Raw genomic sequence first — 25,538 nt, forward strand, 5'->3', positions numbered from 1 at the left:
GGCTACTGGGCCACAGCGAGTTTGCACAGAAGAAATGTGCAGTTTTTTGTTTTGTTTTGTTTTGTTTTGTTTTGTTTTTAGGGGGCGAGGGGCAGAGGGAGAGACAGAATTCTAATCTTAAGGGGCAGACTCCACTCTCAGCGCAGGGCTGGATGCGGGGCTCGATCCCACGACCCTGAGATCATGACCTGAGCTGAAATCAAGTCAGACGCTTAGCCGACTGAGCCACCCAGGTGCCCCTGAAATATGTGTTTTTAATGGCTGAAAAGCAGAAAGCCACGAAAGCACACAGTGTTTGATAAGAAACTGGAAGAGAAAGAAAGGGGGAAGAAGGGATAGAAATTCTTTTCCAGGAAGAGCAAGTAGTTGCGAAGACAACAATCATCACAAAGTCGCTAATATTATTTTCCTAATTATTGAACATGTGTTATGTGTCAGACGCTGTGCCACGAGTTTCGCAAACGTGTTCCAGGTAACCCTCACAGAACCCCTAGGAGCCGGCATCGATGTCATCCCTCATTTCACAGGGAAGACACTGGAGCCTTTGGAGAGGTTCAGCAGCTAGCTAGTCAGTAGTGCTGCGGCCGCTTGACAGGCCCCTTAAATAACTCAGCCAAAGATCTTTAGTCCCCCAGGTGCATCCACAAGAGCTTAAACCCAAAGCTGGTGTAATTGAGAGCTACTTTATTATTTTAATATTAATTAGATTCTGAAGCTCGAATAGCGTTCTCTCTCTCTTTCTCTGTGTTACTCTCTCCTGCACTCTGTCCCTCTCGGGTAAGGCAGTGTTGTAGCTGCGTAGCCAGATGGATGCAGCCTGGATTGACAGGGGTTCTCTCTGCTTATAAAGAACAGTTTTATGTTCATCTACCCATCTGCTTGGTATCCATGCAACCATGTAAGAGACCAGCTTTTGCATATTTATATTTTTCTTCTTCCTGCCATGCGGAGATGGGGAATTACATGGTCACTTAGAAGTCTGACTGTCCATTTAGAAACATCTCATAATACCCGGTAGAATAAAATTACAGGCGAAGAACGCGTTTTTCTTTTTTTCAGAGATTATGTTTGTGCTGTAGTTAATCATATGGGTACAATTCATACTGACTATGACTCCTCCTTATTGCAGCTTACCTCAGCTTGCAAATCAGTCCTCCAAATAATATGGCTCAGCAAAATCCTAGTTGGTTCACAAATTCACTGTTCATGCCCACCCCTTCATTTGTCTGTTCTTAGTGACCCTGTTGCCTTCGATTTAGTCTTGCATTGATAAGCCATGAAAATAGGAAACATCTGTTCATAGCGAGTACTCTTGGAGTTTTAATAGACAAAGACTACTCTGAAAATTAAGATATAATACACATTGATATAATAGCACAGAGACTGTAAAACATGTTTCTTTTCAGTACCCTATTGTTGACACATTTTACTAAGAATGTCATTTCCACAGCCATCTGAGTTTGGGGACAACATTAAAGAATGTGGGTGTCTCTCCACAAATCTTTGATCTCTTAGCCCCATTGATAGATGTGTAAAATCCTTTTGACCACACAGGCAGCACTGTCAAGGGTGCTCACTGCTAACCTTCACGCATGCCCATCATGGTGCATGTGGCCCTATAGTGAATTATTTACCCTAGATTTACCTGGACCCAAATAAGAGCCATGGGAGGCTGGAGACTAGTGTGATATCCTTCTAGGCAGCAACCTGATCATAGACATCAGATCCTGCCACACTTCTTGCTTTGTATTCTTCCTTTGGCTCCTATTTTCAAGTGGAAGAAATTATTAGCTTCTATAACCTGACACGAGATCTAATTAATTTACAGTTTCAAGAAATATTAGTACTAGAAGAGACATTACCTTATCCTATTACAGTGAAGTTTTTCAAACCACAGGTTGTGGCCCATTCGTGGGTAGTAAAATCAATCTAATGAATCGAGACTGATTAAATATGGTCACCCATTCTCTGATCCTGCTATCAGTAAGTAAAGGGGTCTGTGTCTCCTCCTTTTGAATCAGGGTCATCTTAGTAACTTGTTTAATCAATAGAAGACATCACAAGTATCATTCTGGGACTTCAGAGACTAGGTCATAAATGATCTAGCAGCTTCCACTCAGGGTTCCTGGAATGCACATTCTTAGGACACTCTTTCTGGTAACCCGGATGCCACGCTGTGTGAGAAGACAGCCCACGTGGAGAAGGCAAGTGAAGCTGCTTAGTTGACAACCAGAACTCAGTTTCTAGCTGACAGCTGGTGTCAACCGCCAGCCATAGGAGCGAGTCCTTTTAGATATCCAACACAGCTGAGCCGTCAGAAGTCTGGAGGCCCAGCGTACACCTGACTGCAACTGCATAAAAAATGCAAGGGAGAGACACCCAGGGGAGCCCACGCAGCCCATAGAACCCCTTGAATTAATAATAATAGCATGTTGTTTATAAGCCCAAAGTTTTGGTGTGTTTTGTTATGCAGCAAAAGGTAAACAAGAGCACAGGTCAAGATAGTTTTTAATGAGACAGAATAAAATAGAATAGAAAATAATGGAAAGATATAAAGGATAAGTGTTGCTTTATAAAATTTTTTTTGATGTATCTGTGTGTCAGAGAAAAGAAGAGATATAGATAGATAGAAATAGAAGGACTGTGTTATGATGTAAAATGTTTTTCTATGTTTTAGGAAACAGGTTTATAGGATATTGCCCATGTGTTAGAATTTACTCATTTAGGGTGCACAATTCAATATCTGGCTGGTATATTTACCAAGCTGTGCAACCATCACCATAATCAATTTTAGAACATTTCCGTGCCCTTCAAAACCATCCTTAACCTTAGCAGTGACTTCTCATTCTTGTCCCTGCCCAGTTGCAGGCAACTACTGATCTACTTTCTGTCTCCATAGGTTCACCATACCATTCTGAACATTTCATATAAATGGGAGCATGCAATACAGATCCTCCTTGACCTATGAAGGGGTTATGTCACAATAAGCCCATTGTAAGTTCAAAATGTAGTAAGTCAAAAGTGCATTTAATACACCTAACTTACCAACCATCATAACTTAGCCTAGCTACCTTAAATGTGCTCAGAACACTTACATTAGCTGACAGTTGGGCAAAATCATTTAACACAAAGCCTGTTTTACAATAAAGTGTTAAATATCTCATGTAGTTTACTGACAGTTTACTGACAGTACTGACAGCAAGAAAGAGAATGGTCAAATGGGCACAGAATGGTCCTATCAGGGGTGCCTGGGTGGCTCAGTCATTAAGTGTCTGCCTTCGGCTCAGGGTGTGATCCCAGGGTCCTAGGATCGAGCCCTGCATCGGTCTCCCTGCTATGCTGGGAGCCTGCTTCTTCCTCTCCCACTCCCCCTGCTGTGTTCCCTCTCTCACTGGCTGTCTCTCTCTCTGTCAAATAAATAAATAAAATCTTAAAAAAAAAAAAAAGAATGGTCCTATCAGTTGTTTGCACTCATGATGGCGTGGCTGACTTGAGGCTGTGGCAAGCAACATGGGAGTGTATTGTACCACATATTGCTAGCCTGCGAAGGAATCAAAATTCAAAGTACAGTTTCTACTGAATGTGCATCACTTCTGTACCATCATAAAATTGAAAAATCGTAAGTCGAACCTTCATATTGGGGACCATCTGTATGTGGTCTTTTGTGACTGGCTTCTTTAAATTAGGATGTGTTTAAGGTTCATTCATGCTATAGTATGTATCAATATTTCATTTCCTTTTATTGCCAAATAATATTCCATTGATGAATAGATATCACATTGATTTATCTATCCAGCTGGTGATGTGACATTTGGGTTGTTTCCACCTTTCAGCTATTATAAAGAATGTTGCTATGAACGCCCAGGTACAAGTTTTTCTGTGGACATATGTTTTCACTTACCTTGGGCACAGTACCTCTACGTTTAACATTTTGAGAACTGTCAGAGTATTTTCCAAAGAGGCTGTACGATTTTACATTCTCAATACTATATTAGGGTTCTAATTTTGCCCTATTTTTGCCAGCATATTTTATTGGCTTGTCTTTTCGGTTATAGGCATTCTAATTCATATGATGCAGTATCTCATTACAGTTTTGATCTGCTTTTCCATAATGGAGAATGGTTTTGAGTATCTTTTCATGTGATTATTGATCATTTCTATTTCCTTTTTAGAAAAATGTGTATTCAGATTCTTCGCACATTCAAAAAATTAGGCTATTTGATTTTCGTTATATTTGTTTTCTCTTCATTCTGGAAATAAGTACCTTACCAGATAAATGATTTGCAAATATTTTTTCCTCATTCTGTGGGTTGTCATTTTACTTTTTTGAAGGGTTTTTTGTTTGGTTTGGTTTTGGTTTTTTGCAGCACAAAAATTTTCATTTTATTTAAAAGTCTAGTAATTTATTTATTTTGTTGCTGTGCTGTTGGTGCTGAATTTAAGAAGGCTTTGCCCAACTCAAGGTAATGACTATTTACTACTATGTTTTATGATTTAAGTTCTTTTGCTTACATCCATGATCAATTTTGAGTTAATTTTAGCGTATGGTGTGAGGAAGGAGACTGACTTTATTTTTTCACATATAGGATACCTTGCTATCTCAAGATTTGTTGAACAGATGCTTCTTTCCCCTATTGAATTGTCTTGGCACTTTGTGGAAAATCAATTGATCTGGTCCATTCTACTAGATTAGAAGTCAGAAAAAGTCTTGTATACACTAATGCATTTTTATTTCTTTAATGGGAATCTTATGATTATCTGGTCCATTCCTCAATGAAGCCTTCCTATGTGTTTAGATGTCTTTGCCATGTGCTCCTGTAGCACTATACTCTTACTTTAATGCTTATTGAATTGCAATTTTTTGTTTATTGTCTGCTTTCTTAAATAGTTGTAAAGCTCCAAGGGGAGGCATTTTGTCTACTTTGCTTGCCTGGTCCAGTGCTTGACATAGCATGACTGCTCAGTAAATATTTGCAATATTGTTGAATTAAAGGTGAGTGAGACCCAAGAAATATGAAAATGTGAATTGAACTTTTCAGGCTCATATACCAAGTTAGAGTTAGAATCAAAACTATAATCTAGTCAAGAGAGATCTACTCCACTCTATCATGTTATTGGCCCTAATCCTGTGCAATGTAGGCATCAATATACAAGAAGTTTTAGACTAAAGGTCTTGTTGGAATGCCAATTAAAAAATATGCTGACTTCTTTGGGAATGAGCCACCTCCAGAACAGAAGTTTATAAACAATGATATGCCCACAATTTGAAAACCTAGATGAAATGGACAAATTCCTTGAAAGACATTGTCTACAAAAACATACAAGAAGAAATAGACTAATCTGAATAGGCCTATACTATTGACTGAATGTTTGTGCCCTCTCCCCATCCCAAATTTATTCATTGAAATCCTAACCCCCAATGTAATTGTATTAGGAGGTGGACCTTTGGGAGGATTATGTCTTGAGGGAAGAGCCCTCATGAATAGAATTAGTGCTCTTATAAAGAGACCCCAGAGAGCTCCCTTACCCCTTCTGCCTTGTAAAGTTACAGTGAAAAGATGGCTGTCAATGAGCCAGGAAATTGGTCCTTGCCAGATACTGATTCTTCTGGCACCTGGATCTTGGACTTACCAGCCTCCCAAACTGTAATAAATAAATTTCTGTTGTTTATAAGCCACCCAGTTTATCGTATTTTTGTTATAACAGCTGAATTGACTAAGATAGCATATATATATATGTATATATATATATATATATATGAAATTAAATCAATAATAACTTTACCAAACAGAAAACACCATACCCAGATGTGTTCACTAATAAATTCTAACAAATGTTTAAGGAAAAAATCATATCAATTCTCTAAAATTTCTTCCAGGAAATAGAAAGAAGAAACCCTTCCTAACTCATTCTGTGAGGCTGTCATTACCTTAATACCCAAACCAGAAAAAAATACTACAAGTAAACTACAGAGCAATATCTCTCGTAAACATAGATGTAAAAGTTCTCAATAAAATATAGCAAATCAAATCCTACAGCATATAAAAAGTATTGTACACCACAACCAAGTGGTATTTATTCCAGCTATGCTAGGAATCAAACACATTAAAGAATCAATGAATGTAATTCATAACACCATCAGGCTAAAGAAGAAAAATCACATGATTATATTGATAGATGCAGAAAAACCATTTGACAAAATCTGACATCAGTTCATGATTAAAAACTCTCAGAAAACTAAGAATAGAGAGGAAGTTCCTCAACTTGATTAAAAACATCTACAAAAAACCTACAGCTAACAATACTTAATGATGAGAGATTAGAAGCTTTTGTGTTAAGATAAAAAATGAGGCAAGTATGTCCTCTCTCATCTCTCTTGTTCAACACTGTATTGGAAATCCTAGGTAATGCAACAAACAAACAAACAAACAACAAGAATTCTGACTGGGAGGGAAGAAATAAAACTATCTTTTCACAGAGAACATGATTGCCCATGTAGAAAATCTGAAAAACCAACAACACAAAAACTTCCTAGAATTAGTAAATGATTTATAATAAAGTTACAGGATACAAAATTAAAATATCAAAGTTAATCACTGTCTTAAATACCAGCAATCAACAAGTAGAATTTGAAATTTACAAGCACATTATTATTTCCATTAGCAGCCAAACAAATGAAACATTTAGTGATAAACCTAACAAAATATCTAAAGATCCATATAAAGAAAACCATGAAACTCTGATAAAAGAACTCAAAGGAGTAAATAACTAGAGAGTTATTTCATGTTCATGGATAGAAAGATTCAATATTGGTAAGATGTCAGATCTCCCAACTTAATCTACAGATTCAATGCATACTTAATCAAACCCCCAGAAAGTTATTTTATAGATATCAACAAACTGATTCTAAAGTTTGTGAGGAGAGGCAAAAGACCCAGAATGGCCAACACAATATTGAAGGGGAAGAACAAAGTTGAAGACCAACACCACTCAACTTCAAGATTTACTCTAAAGCTATGGTAATCAATACAGTGTGGTGTTGGTGAAAGAATAGACAAATAGATCAATGATACAGAATGGAGCCCAGAAAGAAATCCACATAAATATCTTTGACAAAGAAGCAAGGGCAATACAATGGGGCAAAGGTAGTCTTTTCAACAAATGGTACTGGAAAAACTGGACATTCACATATAAAAAAAAAATGAATCTACACACAAACTGTACACCTCTCATTAAAAGTAGCTCAAAATGGAACATAGACCTTAATGTAAAATACAAAACTATAAAATTCCTAGAAGATAACACAGTAGAAAATCTAGGTGACTTTAGATATGGTGATAACTTTTTAGATACAACACTAAAGGCACCATCCATGAAAGAAATAAGCAATAAGCTAAACTAAAATTGTCATAAAGATACTCCCTGGACTTGAGAAAAGAATGAAGGACCTCAGTGAGACCCTCAACAAAGATATAGAAAACATAAAAAAAATCAGAGATGAGGAACTTAATCAGTGAACTTAAAAATACACTAAAGGGAATAAATAGTAGACTAAAGGGAGCAGAAAAATAGATCAGTGACCTGGAGGATAGAATAATGGAAAGCAATCAAGCTGAACAGGAGAGAGAAAAAAGAATAATAAAAAATGAAAATAGATTAAGGCAACTCAGTGACACCATTTACATTATAGGGATCCCAGAAGGAAGAGAGAGAAAGCAGGACAGAAAATTTATTTGAAGATTAATAGCTGAAAACTTCCCTAATCTGGGAGAAGTAACAGAATTCAGATCCAGGAGGCACAGAGATCCCCCAACAAAATCAACCCAAGGTGGTCCACACCAAGACACATAGTAATCAAAATGGCAGAAAGTAGTGATAAAGAGAGAATTTTAAAAGCAGAAAGAGAAAAGGAAACAGTTACAAACAAGGGAGACCACATAAGGCTACCAGCTGATTTTTTCAGCAGAAACTTTGCAGGCCAGTAGGGAGTGGTATGGTTTATTCAAAGGCTGAAACCTGCAACCAAGGGTACTCTATCCAGCAAGGCTATTACTCAGAACAGAAGGAGAGATAAAGAGTTTCCTAGACAAACAAAAGTTAAATTCATCACCACTAAACCAACCTTACAAGAAATGGCAAAGGGGACACTGAGTGGAAAGGAAAGACCATAAACAGGAGCAAGAAAAGTAGGAAGTACAAAAGTAGTAAAATTAAGAAGTCAAGGGATTCACAAAATAAAAGGATGTAAAGGATGACACCATATACCTAAAACAAGGAGAGGAGTAAAGAATGGGTTCAAACGTTAGGCCACAAAACAAATCTCAACAAATTCATAAGACTAAAGTCATACCATGAATCTTCTCCAACCACAACACTATGAAACCAGAAACCAACCACAACAATAAATTTGGAAAAGAACACAAATACATGGAGGTTAAATAACATGCTTCTGAACAATGAATTGGTTAATCAAGAAATCAAAAAGGAAATAAAAAAATACATGGAGACAAATGAAAATAAAAACACTACAGTCCAATCTTGGAGATTTGGCAAAAGCGGTTCTAAGAAGGAAGTTTATAGCAATATCTTACCTCAAGAAGCAAAAACGAACAAACAAACAAAAACAAACCTCAAGTAAACTACTTAACCTTACATCTAAAAGGGCTAGAAAAGGATGAACAAATAAAACCCAAACTGGAAGAAGAAGGGAAGGAAATAAATATTAGAGTGGAAATAAATGAAATAGAATAAAAAGAAACAATAGAACAGATCAATGAAACCAGGAGCTGTTTCTTTGAAAAGATCAATAATTTGATAACTCTTTAGCCAGACTCATCAAAAAAAAAAAAAGAGAGAGAGAGAGAGAGAGAGAGGACTCAAATAAACAAAATCAGAAACGAAAGAGGAGAAATAAACAACACCACAGAAATACAAACAATTATAAGAGAATATTATGAAAAATTATATGTCAACCATTGGAAAACCTAGAAGAAATGGATAAATTCCTAGGAACATATAACCTTCCAAAACTGAATCAGGAAGAAATAGAAAATTTGAACAGACCAATTACCAGCAATGAAATTGAATCAGTAATCAAAAAACTCCCAAGAAACAATAGTCCAGGACCAGACAGCTTCACAGATGAATGCTACCAAACATTTAAAGAAAAGTTAATACCTATTCTTCTCAAACTATTCCAAAAAATAGAAGAGAATGGAAAGCTTCCAAATTCATTCTATAAGGCCAGCATCTCTGATATCAAAACCAGAGAAAGACACCACAAAAAAAAAAAAAAAGAAAGAAAGAAAAAAGAAAACTATAGGCTAATATCTCTGATAAACATAGATGCAAAAATCCTCAACAAAACATTAACAAACCAAATCCAACAACACACTAAAAAAGTCGTTCACCACAGTCAAGTGGGATTTATTCCAGGAATGCAAGGATGGTTCAATATTTACATATCAATCAATGTGATACATCACAACAACAAAAGAAAGGATGAAAACCATACAATCATTTCAGTAGATGCAGAACAAGCATTTGAAAAAGTACAACACCTATTCCTAAAAAAAATCCTCAATAAAGTAGGTTTAGAGGGAACATACCTCAATATAATAAACGCCATATACAAGAAACTCACAGCTAACATACTCAGTGGTGAAAAATTAAGAGCTTTTCTTCTGACATCAGGAACAAGACAAGGATGTCCACTCTCACCACTTTTATTCAACCTAGTACCAGAAGTCCGAGCCACAAAAATCACACAAGAAAAGGAAATAGAAGGCATCCGAATTGGTAAGGAATAAGTAAAACTTTCACTATTTACAGAAGACATGATGCAAATATAGAAAACCCTAAAAACTCCATCAAAAAACTACTAGAACTGATAAATAAATTCAGTAACAAAATCAATATACAAAAATCCATTGCATTTCTATACACTAAAAATGAATGAACAGAAATAGAAATTAACAAAACTGTCCCATTTACAATTGCATGAAAAATAATAAAATACCAATGTGTAAATTTAACTAAGAAGGTAAAAGACCTGTATTCTGAAAACTGTAGAACACTGATGAAAGAAATTAAACATGATGCAAAGAAATGGAAAGATATTCTATGCTCGTGGATTCAGAGCATATTGTTAAAATGGCCATACTACACAAAGCAATCTACAGATTCAACACAATCCCTATCAAAATACCAACAGCATTTTTCATAGAACTAGAACAAATAATCCTAAAATTTGTATGGAACCACAAAAGACCCTGAATAGCCAAAGAAATCTTGAAAAAGCATAACAAAACTGTAGGTATCATAATCCCAGAATTCAAGATATACTACAAAGCTGTATCAATCAAAACAGTATAGTATTGGCACAAAAATAAAAACTTAGGTCAAAAGAACAGAATAGAGAGCCCAAGAAATAAACACATGATTATTTGGTCAACTAATATATGACAAAGGAGGCAAGAATATGCAACGTGAAAAAGATAGTCTTTTCAACAAATGGTTTTAGGAAAACTGGTTGGCTACATGCAGAAGATTGATACTGGACCACTTTCTTACACTATACACAAAAAGACAATCTCAAAATGGATTAAGGACCTAAATATGAGAGCTGAAACCATGAAAATCCTAGGAGAACAGGCAGTACTGTCTCTGACACTGACCATAACAGCATTTTTCTAGATATGTCTCTTCAGGCAAGGGAAACAAAAGCAAAAATAAACTATTGGGACTACATCAAAATAAAAAGCTGATGCACAGCAAAGGAAGCAATCAAAGAAACTAAAGACAACCTACTGAATGGGAGAAGATACTTGCAAATGACATATTTGATGAAGGATTAGTATCCAAATTACATAAAGAACTTACACAACACCAAAAGAAAACCCCACAAATAATTCAATTAAAAAATGGGCAGAAGATATGAACAGACATTTCTTCAAAGAAGACATACAGATGGCTAACAGATATATGACGAGGTGCTCAACATCACAATCATCAAGGAAATGCAAATGAAAACCACAATGAGATACCACCTCACATCTGTCAGAATGGCTAAAATCAAAAACACAAGAAACAACAAGTGTTGCTGAGGATGTGGAGAAAAAGGAACACTTGTGCACTGTTGGTGAGAATTCAGATTGGTGTAGGGAAGACAGTATGGAGGTTCCTCAACAAATAAAAAAAAAAATGATATGATCCAGCAATTCCACTACAGGGTATTTACCCAAAGAATGTGAAAATACTAATTCGAAAAGAAACATACATCCCTGTGTTTATTGGAGCATTATTTACAATAGTCAAATTATGGAAACAACCCAAGTGTCCACTGATAGATGAATGGATAAAGAAGATGTGGTGTACACACACACACACACACACACACACACACACACACACACTGGAATATTACTCAGCCATAAAAAGAATGAAATCTTCTCATTTGCAGCAACATGGATAGATCTAGAAGGTGTAATGCTAAGTGAAATAAGTCAGAGAAAGAAAAATACCATATGACTTCACTCATATGTGGAATTTAAGAAACAAAACAAACAAAGAAAAAAGAGATGAAAAACAGACTCTTAACTTACAGAGAACAAACTGATGGCTACCGGAGGGAGGTAGGTGGGGGGATGGATAAAATAGGTGATAGGGATTAAAGAGCACACTTACCATGATGAGCACTGAGTGATGTATGGAAGTGTTGAATCACGATATTGTACACTGTAAACTAATACAGCACTATATGCAAATTATATTGCAGTTGAAATAAAAAACAGAAAAACGAGATGTCACTACATCTCTAGTAGAATGGTCAAATTCAAAACACTAATAACACAAAATGGCAGTGAGGATGTGGAGCAATAAGACTTCTCATTCATTGTTAGTGAACCTCTCATTCGTTGTTAGTGGGGATGCAAAATGATAGAGGCAATTTGGAAGACAGTTTTTCAGTTTCTTACAAAACTTAACATACTCTTGCCAAATGGTCCAGCAACTACATTCTTTGATATTTATCCAAAGGGTTTGAAAACTTATGTCCACACAAAAACCTACATACAGATGTTTGTAGCAGCTTTATTTGTAATTGCCAAAACTTGAAAGCAACCAAGATGTCCTTCAATAGGTGAATGGGTTAATGAACTGTGGTCCAACCAGACAATGGAATATTATTCAGAGCTAAAAGGAAATGAGCTATCAATTCATGAAAAGATATGGAGGAACCATAAATGCATATTACTACATGAAAGAAGCCAGTCTGAAAAGGTTATGTACGATGTAATTTCAACTATACGGCATTCTGGAAAAGACAAAACTATAGAGACAGTGAAAGTATCAGTAGTTGTCAGAGGTTAGGGAGAGGCAGGGATGAACAGGCAAAGCACAGGGGATGGTTTTGGCAGTGAAACTATCCTGTATATTACAATGGTGGATAAACGTCTTTACACATCTGTGAAAACCATAGAATGTATAACACGGAGAGTGAACCCTAGTATAACTATAGACTTTGGGTGATAATGATGTGTCGGTGTAGGTTTATTGATTGTAACAAACATGCCGCCCTGACGCAGGATGTTGATGTGAAGGAGGCTGTGTGTATGTGGGACTAGCTGCCATAGAGGACATTTCCGCCGCCTCCACTGGGTTTTGCTCTGAACCTAAAACTGCTCTAAAAATAAATTATATTTTAGGGGCGCCTGGGTGGCACAGAGGTTAAGCGTCTGCCTTTGGCTCAGGGCGTGATCCTGGTGTTATGGGATTGAGCCCCACGTCAGGCTCTTCTGCTATGAGCCTGCTTCTTCCTCTCCCACTCCCCCTGCTTGTGTTCCCTCTCTGGCTGGCTGTCTCTGTCTCTGTCGAATAAATAAATAAAATAAAATCTTAAAAAAAAATTATATTTTAAAACAACAACAGTCCAACACCCAATTAAAAAAAGAAATGAAGGTGCTCTTTTGCTTAGACTTTAGCGGGAAAGATGAGGTAAGGTTGTCAGTCAGTACACATAAACTGTAAACACACTGAGAATTCTTGCTGCTTAAACCCACTCATCACTGACTTTATCTGTTCATACGAGACTACTGACAAAATGTTAAGGGTTATCTGCATGATTAGTTTATATTTTCCTTGTTCAGGAAAAGGCAAGAGAAAAAATAACTCTGACTGAGTTGCAACATGAAAGCAATTTACCACCTCATCACCCTTAAACAAAAGGTTCAAATCAAAATGTGTTCAATCTTGACATATACCATATGCCTGAAAATGCTCACTGAATAGAAACCTAGATGTGAGAATAATTATGCATATGAATGGCAACCAATAAATATTTCAGTGAAATTTTTTATTCTGCACAGTTGGGTGTTGGATAATTCAGGTGCTTGGGAGGGAGGGCTCAACTCCTTTTGAGATGAGTACATCAGGGTCAAAAACAATGAAATGATTTAGCCAGAAACACAACAATGACTAAAACTCAAGCTATTTTGATTTCCAGTCTCAGTTACATTTTTTAAAGCCATCATTCCAGGCACATTATTGGTCTAGTGCCTAACTAGCGGTAGGCATGCAATAAACACTTCCTGGAGAAATGCTGGTTGAATTGGAAGAGTGTGAATTCATCAATGTATCTCTAGAACTGTCCAGGCGACAGATGCATAGATCAGGTGATAAATCAGAACATACTGGAGTCCGCTCACCATCATTTGGTGAAAATAGATTTTTTAAGGTTGTTTATCTCCTTTCCTAAGTCTATAGTAACCTCACTTTTAGGCCAGCAGACACTGAGGTCAGCCTGCCACCCAGCCCCTGTTCTCTCTCTCATTATGTCTCACCTGAATTACTTCAATATCATTCTAAATTAGCGCTCATCTTTTAGTCTTATCCCATTTTATTCCATCCTGCATGTACCTCTGAAGCTGTTTTTAGAAAACACAAATCTTGTCCTATCACTTCCTATGCCTAGAGTCTACTGCCCACAGGCTGAAGTCCAAGATCCTTAGCATGGGGTACAGGGAATCTTACAATTTAACCATGGCTTACTTTTTCAACCTCTTCTTCCTCTCCTCTCCATGTTTCCAAATGCTCTATAATTTCCAGTTGATCTATTGCTCAGGCCCAAAACCCAAGAGCATCACAACTCCTTGGTTTCTGTTATATTTCATGTATAACACAGCAGCAAATCCTGATGACTCTACCTTGACAATACATAGAAATCACCAGAGACTTTCTCACTGTTAAGCTAATAACACCTTGTGAATGTATACTCCACTGAGAAACCCCTCCAGTTCTACCTGTTCATGCTGTCTGCTGGAGAAGAAAGTTTGGATGTTTTCCCCCCCAGAACAAGATAAAACAAAACACAAAAACAAAATATAAGCAAAGTTACGCCATGTCTAGCCACATACATGGATACCACCCTGGTCCAATTCACCATAATTATCTCTTGTATAATTTACTGGAAAATTTGTAACTGGTTTCCCAGTTATCTATGCATCATGGAGTGGGATGGTGGTTCTCTTACAACCTATCCCCCACTCTAGTCCTCCAATGACTTCCAATTCACTTAGAACAAAATCCAGAGTCCTTACAATGGCCCTGGAGCTCCTACTACTCTCTCTCTAGTTCACTCTACTTCAGGCACATGCTGTACGTTTCCTCTTGCATCAGGACCTTTGCACATGCCATCTCCTCTTCCTGAGCATGCTTCCCCAGATAGTCACATGACTAACTCCTTTATTTCCTTCTTGTTTCACCTTGAATGTTGCCTTGTGAATCAGGCCTTACCTATACAGCTTAAACAAAATAATATCTCCTTACCCATGAACAGTGTTACCCTGCTTCACTTTTTTCCCTCCTGTATTCATTAATATCAGATGTGCTGATTTATATATTGCCGGGTTTCACATCAAGATATACACTTTCTGAGAGAGGGCAGTGCCTTTGTCTGCTCTGTGCATTTCTCTGTTTTTAATTCTAGAATAGTGCCTGGCACAGAGTAGGGGCTCAGCAAAATATCTCTTATATGAACTGAAGTGACTGAGAGTATGGGACAGTTTGGCTTCTTTCCCAATGTTAAAGAGTGGGTTAAGTTCAAGTTCTTGTGGGTCACTATCTGGTCAGTCCTTTGCTCTAAGTCATAGGATGTCTGCACTGGGATCCCAGGTGTTTGTATTTCTAATACCAATACTCTCTGTATGACATTTGTAGAAGGCTGTATTTTCTTTACAGTGATTTCATTTTTATGATTTTACTCGGCCTTCATAGCACAATATGGAAGGTATCATCGTTGTTATCTGCATTTCTTATTAAATTAGGAAACCTGATACTTTACCAAGAAGTGAAGTCCCAACATTTTAAAGATAATAATAATCCTACAAAGCTTATGGATTTGACCAAGACCTTAATTTAGTCTGGAAGAAAGGGAAGACTTAGGAAGATAATATGAAGACTTTGATACTTTAAGGACAGTCGATGGAAGGACAAACTTAACTGCAACAAACAGAGTGGAATAGATGTTTGTAACAACTCAATCCGTCCAAACCTGCAGCAGGCCACCTAAGGAGTGACATCACTAGCAATGGTTCAGCAGAGACTGGACCATTGGCCTCCAGGCAAACTTGTCGCAGAGGAGGTGCCAGAGAGGAAACTCCAGGTATTCTTTCAACCCACTCATCTATGAATCTAAAATATACATCCCATTTCTTGCTCCAAAGAACATTTTAAATCCTTCAGTGATAACAAAACAAAACAAACAAAAAAAACCCAAGAGCTATCCTAAATAAGGGTGAAATGAGTCATGGTCTTGTATGCAAGACCTCCCTTCCATGGCTCAGGCAGACTGTGAGAAGAAATTCTGGTATAAGCTACAAGAAAAGAGCTTTAGGGCTTAACAATGAGACCAAAGAAAGAACATCAGTTTGGGCAATACCAAGCCACAGCAGCAGAACAAATACCACAGATTTCCTTTCACGCTTCATGCAAAATCCCAGGTCTGTGCTTAACCTCTCACCAGCTGGCCAGGGTGAGGGGGCAGCATCCGAGCCAGGAGAATCTGTTGTTGACAACGTAGGAAACGGAGGCAGGAGGTCAGATGCTATTAGGAGATGGTGTTTCACATCCTGGGGATGGAGCTGTTGTTGGCAAGCGGTTTTGACAGAAATAGTTATTTATTTCCTGGCTGACCTGCAGCCAAGTGTGTGGGCCAGAAATTCTCAACAGATGAACAAGGGTCCCACCCTAAGGCTCTCTCCCACAGGCTTGCTCACTCAAACACTGTCTCTCACCTGCAAGGTTTAAGATAAATAAAATACCAGAGTGTTGCTGACATCCAAGTCATTTGATTTAAGTGATACTTGAAACCAACATCTGGGGTAAGGGAGAGGGGTTGAAACAGGACACTTAACAAAAGGGCACAGGAAGAGATAAGCTTTTCATTTTGTTGAATTTCCATGGCAGGTTTAAATAAAAAACAACCCCATATGCAGTATTATGTTAATTATATAAAAGAAGACCACAAAAGCCACTGCCATGAATATATGAAGGGAAAATTGACCTTCTTCCAGGGTCTTCTATGAAGGAACTTCGGAGTCACTAAATTCCTATGGGTATTAGCTAAGGAACAATCCTGAACAAGAAACTTGAGAAACTTAAGTGTTGGTTTGAAGAACACCCTGTTGTCTCTTTATTGTTACATAACTCGAATTTTTCTTTTCTTCTCTTTTCCAAAGCTCTCTCGGCCTCCTGTCCGATTACGCTGCATTCTTGTTTAGGGGCTTCTGTGGGGTCCTACTTGCCTCTTGGACCAATCTCCGAGTCCTGTGTGGCATGGAAAGCCCATCACAGCCCAGACTGAGTCTGCGCCCAGCGTCTGCTCCACAGCAAAGCCCACTGGCTCCTGAGCCTGCCAGCAGCTCTGCCTTGGCCCATTTTCGCTGCGCCTGGAATGCTCTCCTTCACCTCCAGCCAGCGAGCTCCTTCTCATTTTCAGCCCTGGGGGTGTTGGTGGTGGTGGGGCTGTGACTTTCTAAGGTCTTGCCCAAATCCCTGGATGGAATTACTTTTCTCTGTGCACCAAGGGATTTTTCATACTCACCATGTTAGGCTTTTATGGCCTTGATGCACATATTTATGGCTCACGTTGAATTATTAATTAAAACGAATACCATCTTGTTCCTCCTGACAGTCTCCTGATGATGATGCAGGTCAGGGCACTGGTTCTGGGTGGAGCCAGGCTGCCTGTCCCTTTCTATAAGCCAAGCCACCTCCTAGTGTGTAAACCAGGCCTGTTACCTCGACTTCACAGAAACCATCTGGCATAAGGTCGGGCCCTGTGTACTCAGCATATTTTAGCTATTATGGTTATCTTTATATGCCCAGAGCCTGGCAAGTTCCTGGTACTTAATAATCATAACAGTGAAGAAAAGCAGAATATGGCACCCCAAAATATGCCTCTTTGGCATTAGGATTGTTTTGAGAAACAGCAGACATGGGAAAACGCCTGAAAACAGAAAAGTTCCCTTTTGTAAGGGAAATCTACATTCATAAATCAAGTCTCCATTTGTAAGCGGGTCTCCCTCTCTTCACCAGGAAGAAACGGTGACTCTAAATCACAACAGAATCTTATCAGTGGAAAAGGCACCAACTTGACTCCAGATACCAAACCTCAGCCTTGGTTCCTGTGCTTTGGCTTGTAACTTCCCCATAACTGGCCTCGCCACACCCTTCTTTCTCCTGTGTTTGGCTGCAGACGGTAGTTAAGCTAGTGGTTTAGAGCATACAAACCGCACACACGTTAACAAACTGCATGTTTTTCTGTTGTTAATCTGGCTTTCATTACAGGGGTCTCAGCCAAGGACTCAGAAGGCTAGAGGTAAAATGATTTTTCTTCCTCTATGACAGCAAACCCTAAACATGTGTTATGTATTAGCCTTAAGTACCTTTCATGCAACGTCTCATTAGTTCACACATTCAAGGCCAAGACTTGGGTGAGGCTAGCAGGCACGTGGGGTACAAAATTTAAGAAAGTGCTCACTTGCAGGGTTGGCAAGTGCCCTCTGTTGACCTTGAATTTGTGCAGCCCTGAGAATGAGTGCCTCCTTCCACTATTGAACAGCTTTCTTGAGACAAAGTTCACACACTATACAATTCACCCATTTCAAGTGCACAGTTCAGGGGCTCTTATTATATTCACATGGTTGTGAAACCATCAGCCAACTTTAGAACATTCTCATCAACCCCCCGCAAAAACCCATGCCCATTATCAGTCACTCCTCATGGCCCCCCCAGACTCCCAAGGTCTGGGCCACCATTACTCTACCTTCCATCTCTGTAGATTTGCCTATTCCAAACATCTTATATAAACAGAATCACACAATATGTGGTCTTCTGTGACTGGCGTCTTTCACTCACCATCGTGTTTTCCAGGTTCATCTATGTAACATCAATTGCTACTTTATTCTTTTTATTACTGCGTGACATTCCACTGTATGGAAGACCACATTTTATTTAACTATTCATCAGTCAATGTACATTGGGATTGTTTCCATTTCTTTTGACTACTATGAATCATTCTGCTATGAACACCTATGTAGACATATGTTTTCATTTCTCTTGGGTATATACCTGGGGCTGGAATTGCTGGGTGAAATGGTAACTCTGTGTTTAACATTTTGAGAAACTGCTAGACTATTTTCCAAAGGGGCTGCACCATTTTACCTTCCCACCAGCAATTTTCCAAATTCTTTGTATCCTCATCGCACTTGTTAGTCTCCATCTGTTTTTATTATAGTCACCCGGGTAGGTATGAAGTGGTATCTCCTTGTGGTTTTGACTTGCATTTCCCTAATGCAAATGATGTTGAGCATCTCTTCATGTGATTATTGGCCATTCGTCGATCTTCTTTGAAGAAATGTCTACTTAGATCTTTTGCCCATTTTTTAAAGTATTTGGCTTTCTTGAGGTATAAATGACAAAGTTGTAAGATTTAAACTGTAAATCATGGTTGTACATATGCACACAATGTACATATTTGTGTAGACATATTGTGCAAGGATTCACCTCATCTAGTTAATGAACACATCCATCACCTCACATATTTATCTTTTTCCCTCCCGTTTCTTTTAATTGGGTTATTTGTCTTATTATTGAGTTGTGAGAGATACTTATATAGTCTGGATACAAGTCCTATCAGACATGATTTGCAAATATTTTCTCCCGTTCTGTAGGTATCTTTTTCTTTTTTTTATAGTGCCCTTTGAGCACAAAGTTTTTAAATTCTAATTGAGTCCAGTTAATTTTTTCTTGTGTTACTTGTGCTTTTGGTCTTCTATTGAAGAAGGCCTTGCCTCACCCACGGTCATGAAGATGCACTCTTATTTTCTTCTAAGAATTTTATAGCTTTAGCTCTTGCATTTAGGTGTGTGACCCACTGGAGTTAATTCCTATGTGACCTCCTAAAATTTTGCATTCCAGATGACTCACTCATTTTACCCCAGGACTGCCCTGCTTTCAACAATTCCCTGAAGTTAATAATAATATTGTCTCCACTTATAGATACTTAAATTAAGACTTGGGTAGTGAAATAGCTTGTCCCATGTCACACAGTGAGTGACAGAGATACAATTTGTACCCAGCTCAGTGTTGGAACTCCTACTCAAATCGCTGTACTGAGTTTTTTGGTTTATACTGATGGGCTCTTGAGTGAATATATAACTGACAAAAAGCTTAATTCCAATTTATGATATATTATCCATTCGCCTGTTAAACAACAAAAATTCAACTGAGTGCCTTTGAAGATCTAATTGGCTTTGTTAAACAATTCATGAATTGGGCGGAATCCCATCTAGCAAATAGAAAGGAGCTCCACTGAGCTGCAGAAAAGGAATGGTTATTAAAGGTAGAGAGGAAATGGGAAAAAAGGAAATTATTAGAGAGGGATGCAGTGTTCTAGGCAAGGTCACCCTTCTAATGGGAATGGAAGGAGTCTGTCAAAAAATTTCCTAGTGCTCATCAGGAAATTCTAGGATGGCTGGCTAATGGTTACATTCCTGGCATGGGGGAGGCAGGGTAAAACTGCATGTAGGTTGGGTGTTAAGTCTTGTTTTGCTCATGTGGGGCTCTTAACATAAGTGACTCCATTGGAGGCCTATGGCTTTCATTTTTAACACACCTATGGAACTGTGGAAAAACATCGTTAGCTGCTTTTTCCTCAGCAATAAAAATAGCTTGAATTACAGGGGCACCTGGGTGGCTCAGTTGTTAAGTGTCTGCCTTCTGCTCAGGTCATGATCCCAGCATTCTGGGATCGAGCCCCGCACTGGGCTCCCTGCTCAGCGGGAAGCCTGCTTCTCCCTCTCCCAGTCCCCCTGCTTGTGTTCCCTTTCTCGCTGCCTCTCTCTCTGTCAAATAAATAAATAAAATCTTTTAAAAAAATAGCTTGAATTACAGACATAGAGTAGATGAGACCTCCATGTTGCCCAGCCTTTATTTGGGGTAGAGGATTTGCCCTGTCAGTGCTACAGGAGAGGGGAGAGAGGGCAGTTGAAGATCATGAGAGTTACAGTTTAACAAATCCTACGGAGGGCATCTATTGTGTGGATTCAGTAATGTTTGATTATATCTTTATCTTGCCAAGATACTGGGGTATCATGTTTCAAGAAAAATGTATGAAAATAAATCCATACTTAGACATAGCCTAGTGAAGTGTTATAAACATCCCTATATAGAGACACCAAACTCTTAACAATAAAACAAAAAACAGATTCTCCACAAAGAACAACAAAATCACGTTTACTAGAGGAGAAAAAAAAGGACTTCCAGGTGTGAAGGAAACAGAAAAACCTGGCACACCACAGATACTTAGTAAATATTTGTGGAGTTTTTTTTGGGGGGGGGTTAGTTTTTATTTTTATTTATCTCATTTTTTGTTAAATAAATGTATGTTCTCTTGTATGCAAGTTCTCAGAAAGTATGCAACTCAGTTACCTTTCCTAAAGAACTTGCTTTACCTAGAACAGCGAAAAATTGTTGAATGGATGTCCTGCTGAGAACTCTGTTCGTCTTTTTCTGTTGTTTGTCTGTTCCTAGATCTCAGGACTTCTTCCCTTCTTTGGGGGAGTGCATCCTCTAGAACACTAGTTCTCAACCTTTAGGTTTCAAGACTCTTACACTCCTGAAAATTACTAAGGACCCTCCCAAAGAGCTTTTGTTTAAGTGAGTGACATCTATTTTTTTTTAACACAGTACAAGGCTTGGCTTTTTATTCACCAATAAACTGAAAGTCCATTTCTAGATGTTTCTTTCTTTTGCATGCTTCATTTGTTTTATTAGCAAGCAAAACCCTGTAAGGGGCAGCTTCACATAGTCTTCAGACTCAGATCCATCGTCATCTTGACTAATCTGGAAGTAACGAAGTTTGTAAGTCTCCTTGTCAGATGCAGCCACACAAAGCCAATCACGAAGATTATCCTTCTTAAGGTATTTCTTGGTAGGATATTTCAAATATGTTTTAGAGAACTGTTTCTCAGAAACAACTGTGATTTTATTCTTGAAGCGTTCAATATGAACAACATTCCCCAGATTTCCAGCTTTTCCATTGACTTTAACCTTCTTTAGAAACTGTTCAAAATTTCCAGAATCAAAAATGCCATCTTCTAATGGATGGGTAAGGTCCAAATTATACTTCCAAATTGACTTCTTAGGCTTCTTGTCTTTTGGCGCCATCTTGAAAGACAGCTTGGTGATCAGAGAAAGCTACAGTCACATATGGACATTATTAATTTTTATGTGTTAGAAGTTAAAACTGAGAAACTTAAAAATATTCATTCATGCATGCATGCATGCATTCAAAATAAGGATAATGAACATATTAAATGTTCAAATATCCAAAAATTAGTGAGGCAAGTGTCATTGTTTTACATTTTGGCAAATCTCTTTAATGTCTGGTTGAATAAAAGACAGTTGGATTCTCGTATCCGCTTCCGTGTTCAGTCTGCTGTAACATCGAATACCATGTAGCTTCAGGAAACCCTGCTCTTCACTTGTGAGGGAATAAGAGCAAAACACAGGTGACATCTCAGTAAGGTCATGAAAATAGTCTGCCCTAGTGGACCCCCTGATAAGTTCTTTGAAATCCCCAGGTGTCTCTGAATCACACCTTGAGAACCACTGCTCTGGTAACTTCCTGAAAAAAGGCAAAAGTAAAATTTTGAAGACTTGCAAATCTACCAAGTTGTTTTCCTACTTGCACTTAAATGTAAACTTCTAGGTTGTTGCTTTTTGCCTCAAGAGTCATTGGCATGCTGTTTAGTGATATTTGATTCCAATTCTTTCTACATGGCCCATTTTTTGTCACTTGATGCTTTTAGGATTCTCTCCTTGTTTCTAGTTTTCATTGCACTTGTTCTTTCACTCTTCAAAGTTATATCTTTTCTTTCTGTGAAATTTTCTTGCATTAATAATTCCGTCATTTCTTCTCTTCCATTTCCTCGGTTTTCCTTCCGGAACTTTCATTATTCAATATGTGATCTCTTGGTCAGATCCTTACATTTTCTCTATTTTCCATCTCTTGTTGTTTTACTCTCTGTGAGATTTCCTCAAGATTATATTCTAATTATATTTCCTCAAGATTATATTCTAATTCTTCTGTTTTCATTTTAGTTATTGTGTTCTTTTAATTTCCAGGAGTAATATTACTCTCAATTAAATTTTTTCTTCCTGTTGTCTACCTTATACCCTTCTCTAAGTTCCTTTGTTAAAAATACTATTTTTAGAGCCTTTCCTCAAATGGCCAGTAATCCTTGACTGTCTGCTTTCAGAGTGGGACATTAAATAACTGGACAGCAGGGCGTGTTGAGTGGTGGGTCTCCCTGAGGCTGATGAGCAGGGACTGAGCTGCTCATCAGCTGTATCTGTCGGTATCTGCAGACCTTTTCTTCTGGCTGGTTGGGAGGAATCCTCCTATTTCCCCCTTGGAGGGTACAAACTTGTGCTCCAGCGTCTTGAGAGAGGAGCAGAGAATGAAACACCCCCCTCAATCTTGGTTTTCACCTCCACCTTCAACCACGTCTGCCTTTGTGGACCAGATCCTCCCTCTTTCGAGTTCTCCCCAGAGTCAATAACCTGCCTTCTGCTGGAGTTGGGGAGGGGAATTCATGTGCCTACATGAACTGGGGGCCAGTGATCTGGGAGACCTAGCGTTGTCTGCTCCAGACTTGTCATCATTCTTCCTGTTTCCAGTCCCATTTCTCCTCTCCCAGGGTCCTTCAGCTTTTTGGATTACTCTCTTCAAGCCCTTGGGTTTCAGTTTCTGTTTTGTAGTCAGCTACCATCCATTCTATGACTACAGTCTTCCAAAATGTGGTTCACATGCCTGAGATCTCATCTCTCTTTGTGTATTTGAGGGTGTAAACTTTAAAAGAACTCCTTTTTCAGAAAGGAACAGATAAATGTGTGATCCATCTACTCTATTTACCTGGCAGTCAGCTGCAAGTCTATTCATGCTTCAAAAACAATATAAAGGGGCGCCTGGGTGGCACAGCGGTTAGGCGTCTGCCTTCGGCTCAGGGTGTGATCCCGGCGTTGTGGGATCGAGCCCCACATCAGGCTCCTCCGCTGTGAGCCTGCTTCTTCCTCTCCCACTCCCCCTGCTTGTGTTCCCTCTCTCACTGGCTCTCTCTATCTCTGTCGAATAAATAAATAAAATCTTAAAAAATATATATAAAAAAATCTGTTCATGAATTGTATAGGTTTTCCCACGGACCTTTGTCCTTATAGTTGAAGTCAGAATCCTTATTTTTTGTGTCTTAGATCTCCAGCACTGATACTGGCCATAATCTATTTGCAAAATTTTGAATTACTACATAACAAATATCGAAGTCATTAGTTATGTCTTTCAAAGAGTATAAAAGTGTTAATAATTTTGTCTCTTATTTTATGGAATTTATATTTCCAACAGTAAGATATAAGATGGATTTTCTGGAAAGTTTAATAATCTCTGAGGACACAGAAGAAGAGATTCAAGGTATAAGTCATATGCTGGGAGTCACATGGATGGTTAAGACATTAAATATTGCCTTAGAATGTTTGTGGAAAAGCAGAGAGGCATGTTACTTCATAGAAAACAAACAAACAAACAAACAAACAAACAAAAAACAGAAGAAAGGAAAGGTTAAATGACTTAGCAAAAAATCATACTTTTGTGTTTATGGAGCTTGGATTTAAAACCTTTGCTTTCAAATATCTAGATTAGTGCCTTTTCTTCTTGACCCAGATAAACATTCTGCTTACACACCTATTTAAGGAGCCCCAGTGGGCAGGTTCTAGCAGGTTTTGACAGAATTTATCTCATATACCTGGCTAAAATACAAAAATTCCATGCTTTTAACCGAGAATTGCTTACTTTTCTTAAATGGCTACTGTAAGTCATCCCTAGAGAAGTCATTTTTCATCATAGGCACACAGTTCTAGTGTAAAAGAGATTACCATTTTCATGAATATTTTTTTTCCTGAACGGACCAATTAGTACATAAATGCATATAGCTATTAAATCTATCTTTATAGGAATGAATAGAACACTCTATATCTCAGAAGGTCAGAGTGGAATATAACTTGAGCAAATCCTCTTGAGACCAGGTCTGTGCAGAATATATTATTTATGGTTTTCCCCCCTTTGCTAATACGCTGCCTTTTAAGGAGCTCAGAATTTGAGGATGATAGGTACTATAAAAATGCAGGGTTGCTATCAGTCCTAGAAAAAAATAAATATGAATCCTTTTCTGATTGCCCTACCATGGATTTATCCGATGTTGTGCCTTTTGGTGTCTGGATTACCTTGATTCTGAGAACATTTCCTACTGATTTCATATCTTTTATCTGTCTTATAAAATTTAGTTAAAATTTATTTTACTTAATTTTCTTCCTACAATTTCTTGTGTTTTCTCTCAACCTACATTTCATATTTAGAAAATAACACTCATTTCATACGCTTTCCTCCTGCTTTCCAAGTTGCTCCAAAATCCCCCTTCCGCCAAGAATCCTTCTTTATCTACCATCTCACTGTGGAACTTATCCTCTCCCTGCATGGAAAGTTAAGTTTTTCTTTAGTTATTTATTTTTTTAGTGTATGACTAATAAATCTTCCCTAGAGCAGTACTGTCCTCATTGTTTTTGTCATTTTTCATAATAAAATCTTAGAAGGCATCACATACAGCCATTTAAATCTGTTTTTAAGGCTTCTATTGGATCCGAACAAATGGTTTTCGGGTTTAGCCTATATTCTAGTTCTGCTCCAGAGCTAGGGTCATTGAGTTTCCACCTGCATGCTCAGTCTTCCTTGTCTTGTGGACTCAACACTAAGTCACCAGGCACCAGTTGGACTTTGCTCTTTTGGTACTCATGGTGGTGTTCCTCCGTCATTCCCAAGTCCCAATTCCTCTTCCATGTGTCTGAATCCTGGTAACTGGGTTTCTCTTTGTCCTTAAAATCCACTCTGTCTCAAGTGCTCTAAGACATATTACTGACATTCTCCCCTGATC

General features: G+C 38.2%; 1 protein-coding gene across 1 annotated transcript; it reads right to left on the reverse strand.

Annotated features, from left to right (window-relative positions):
- Positions 1-21,242: 21,242 nt before the first annotated feature.
- LOC103662535 (60S ribosomal protein L22-like 1) lies at positions 21,243-22,114 on the reverse strand. Its single transcript, XM_040631251.1, has one exon. The coding sequence runs from the start codon at positions 21,724-21,726 to the stop codon at positions 21,292-21,294; it is 435 nt and encodes a 144-aa protein (XP_040487185.1). The 5' UTR covers positions 21,727-22,114; the 3' UTR covers positions 21,243-21,291.
- Positions 22,115-25,538: the final 3,424 nt, after the last annotated feature.

Source organism: Ursus maritimus, unplaced genomic scaffold (genome assembly GCF_017311325.1).
Source record: "Ursus maritimus isolate PB19 unplaced genomic scaffold, ASM1731132v1 scaffold_16, whole genome shotgun sequence".
Classification (NCBI taxonomy): Eukaryota; Metazoa; Chordata; class Mammalia; order Carnivora; family Ursidae; genus Ursus; species Ursus maritimus.

Excerpts from the sequence above, each read along its gene's own strand:
- LOC103662535 (XM_040631251.1), bottom strand. The coding sequence starts at position 21,726 with ATGGCGCCAAAAGACAAGAAGCCTAAGAAGTCAATTTGGAAGTATAAT.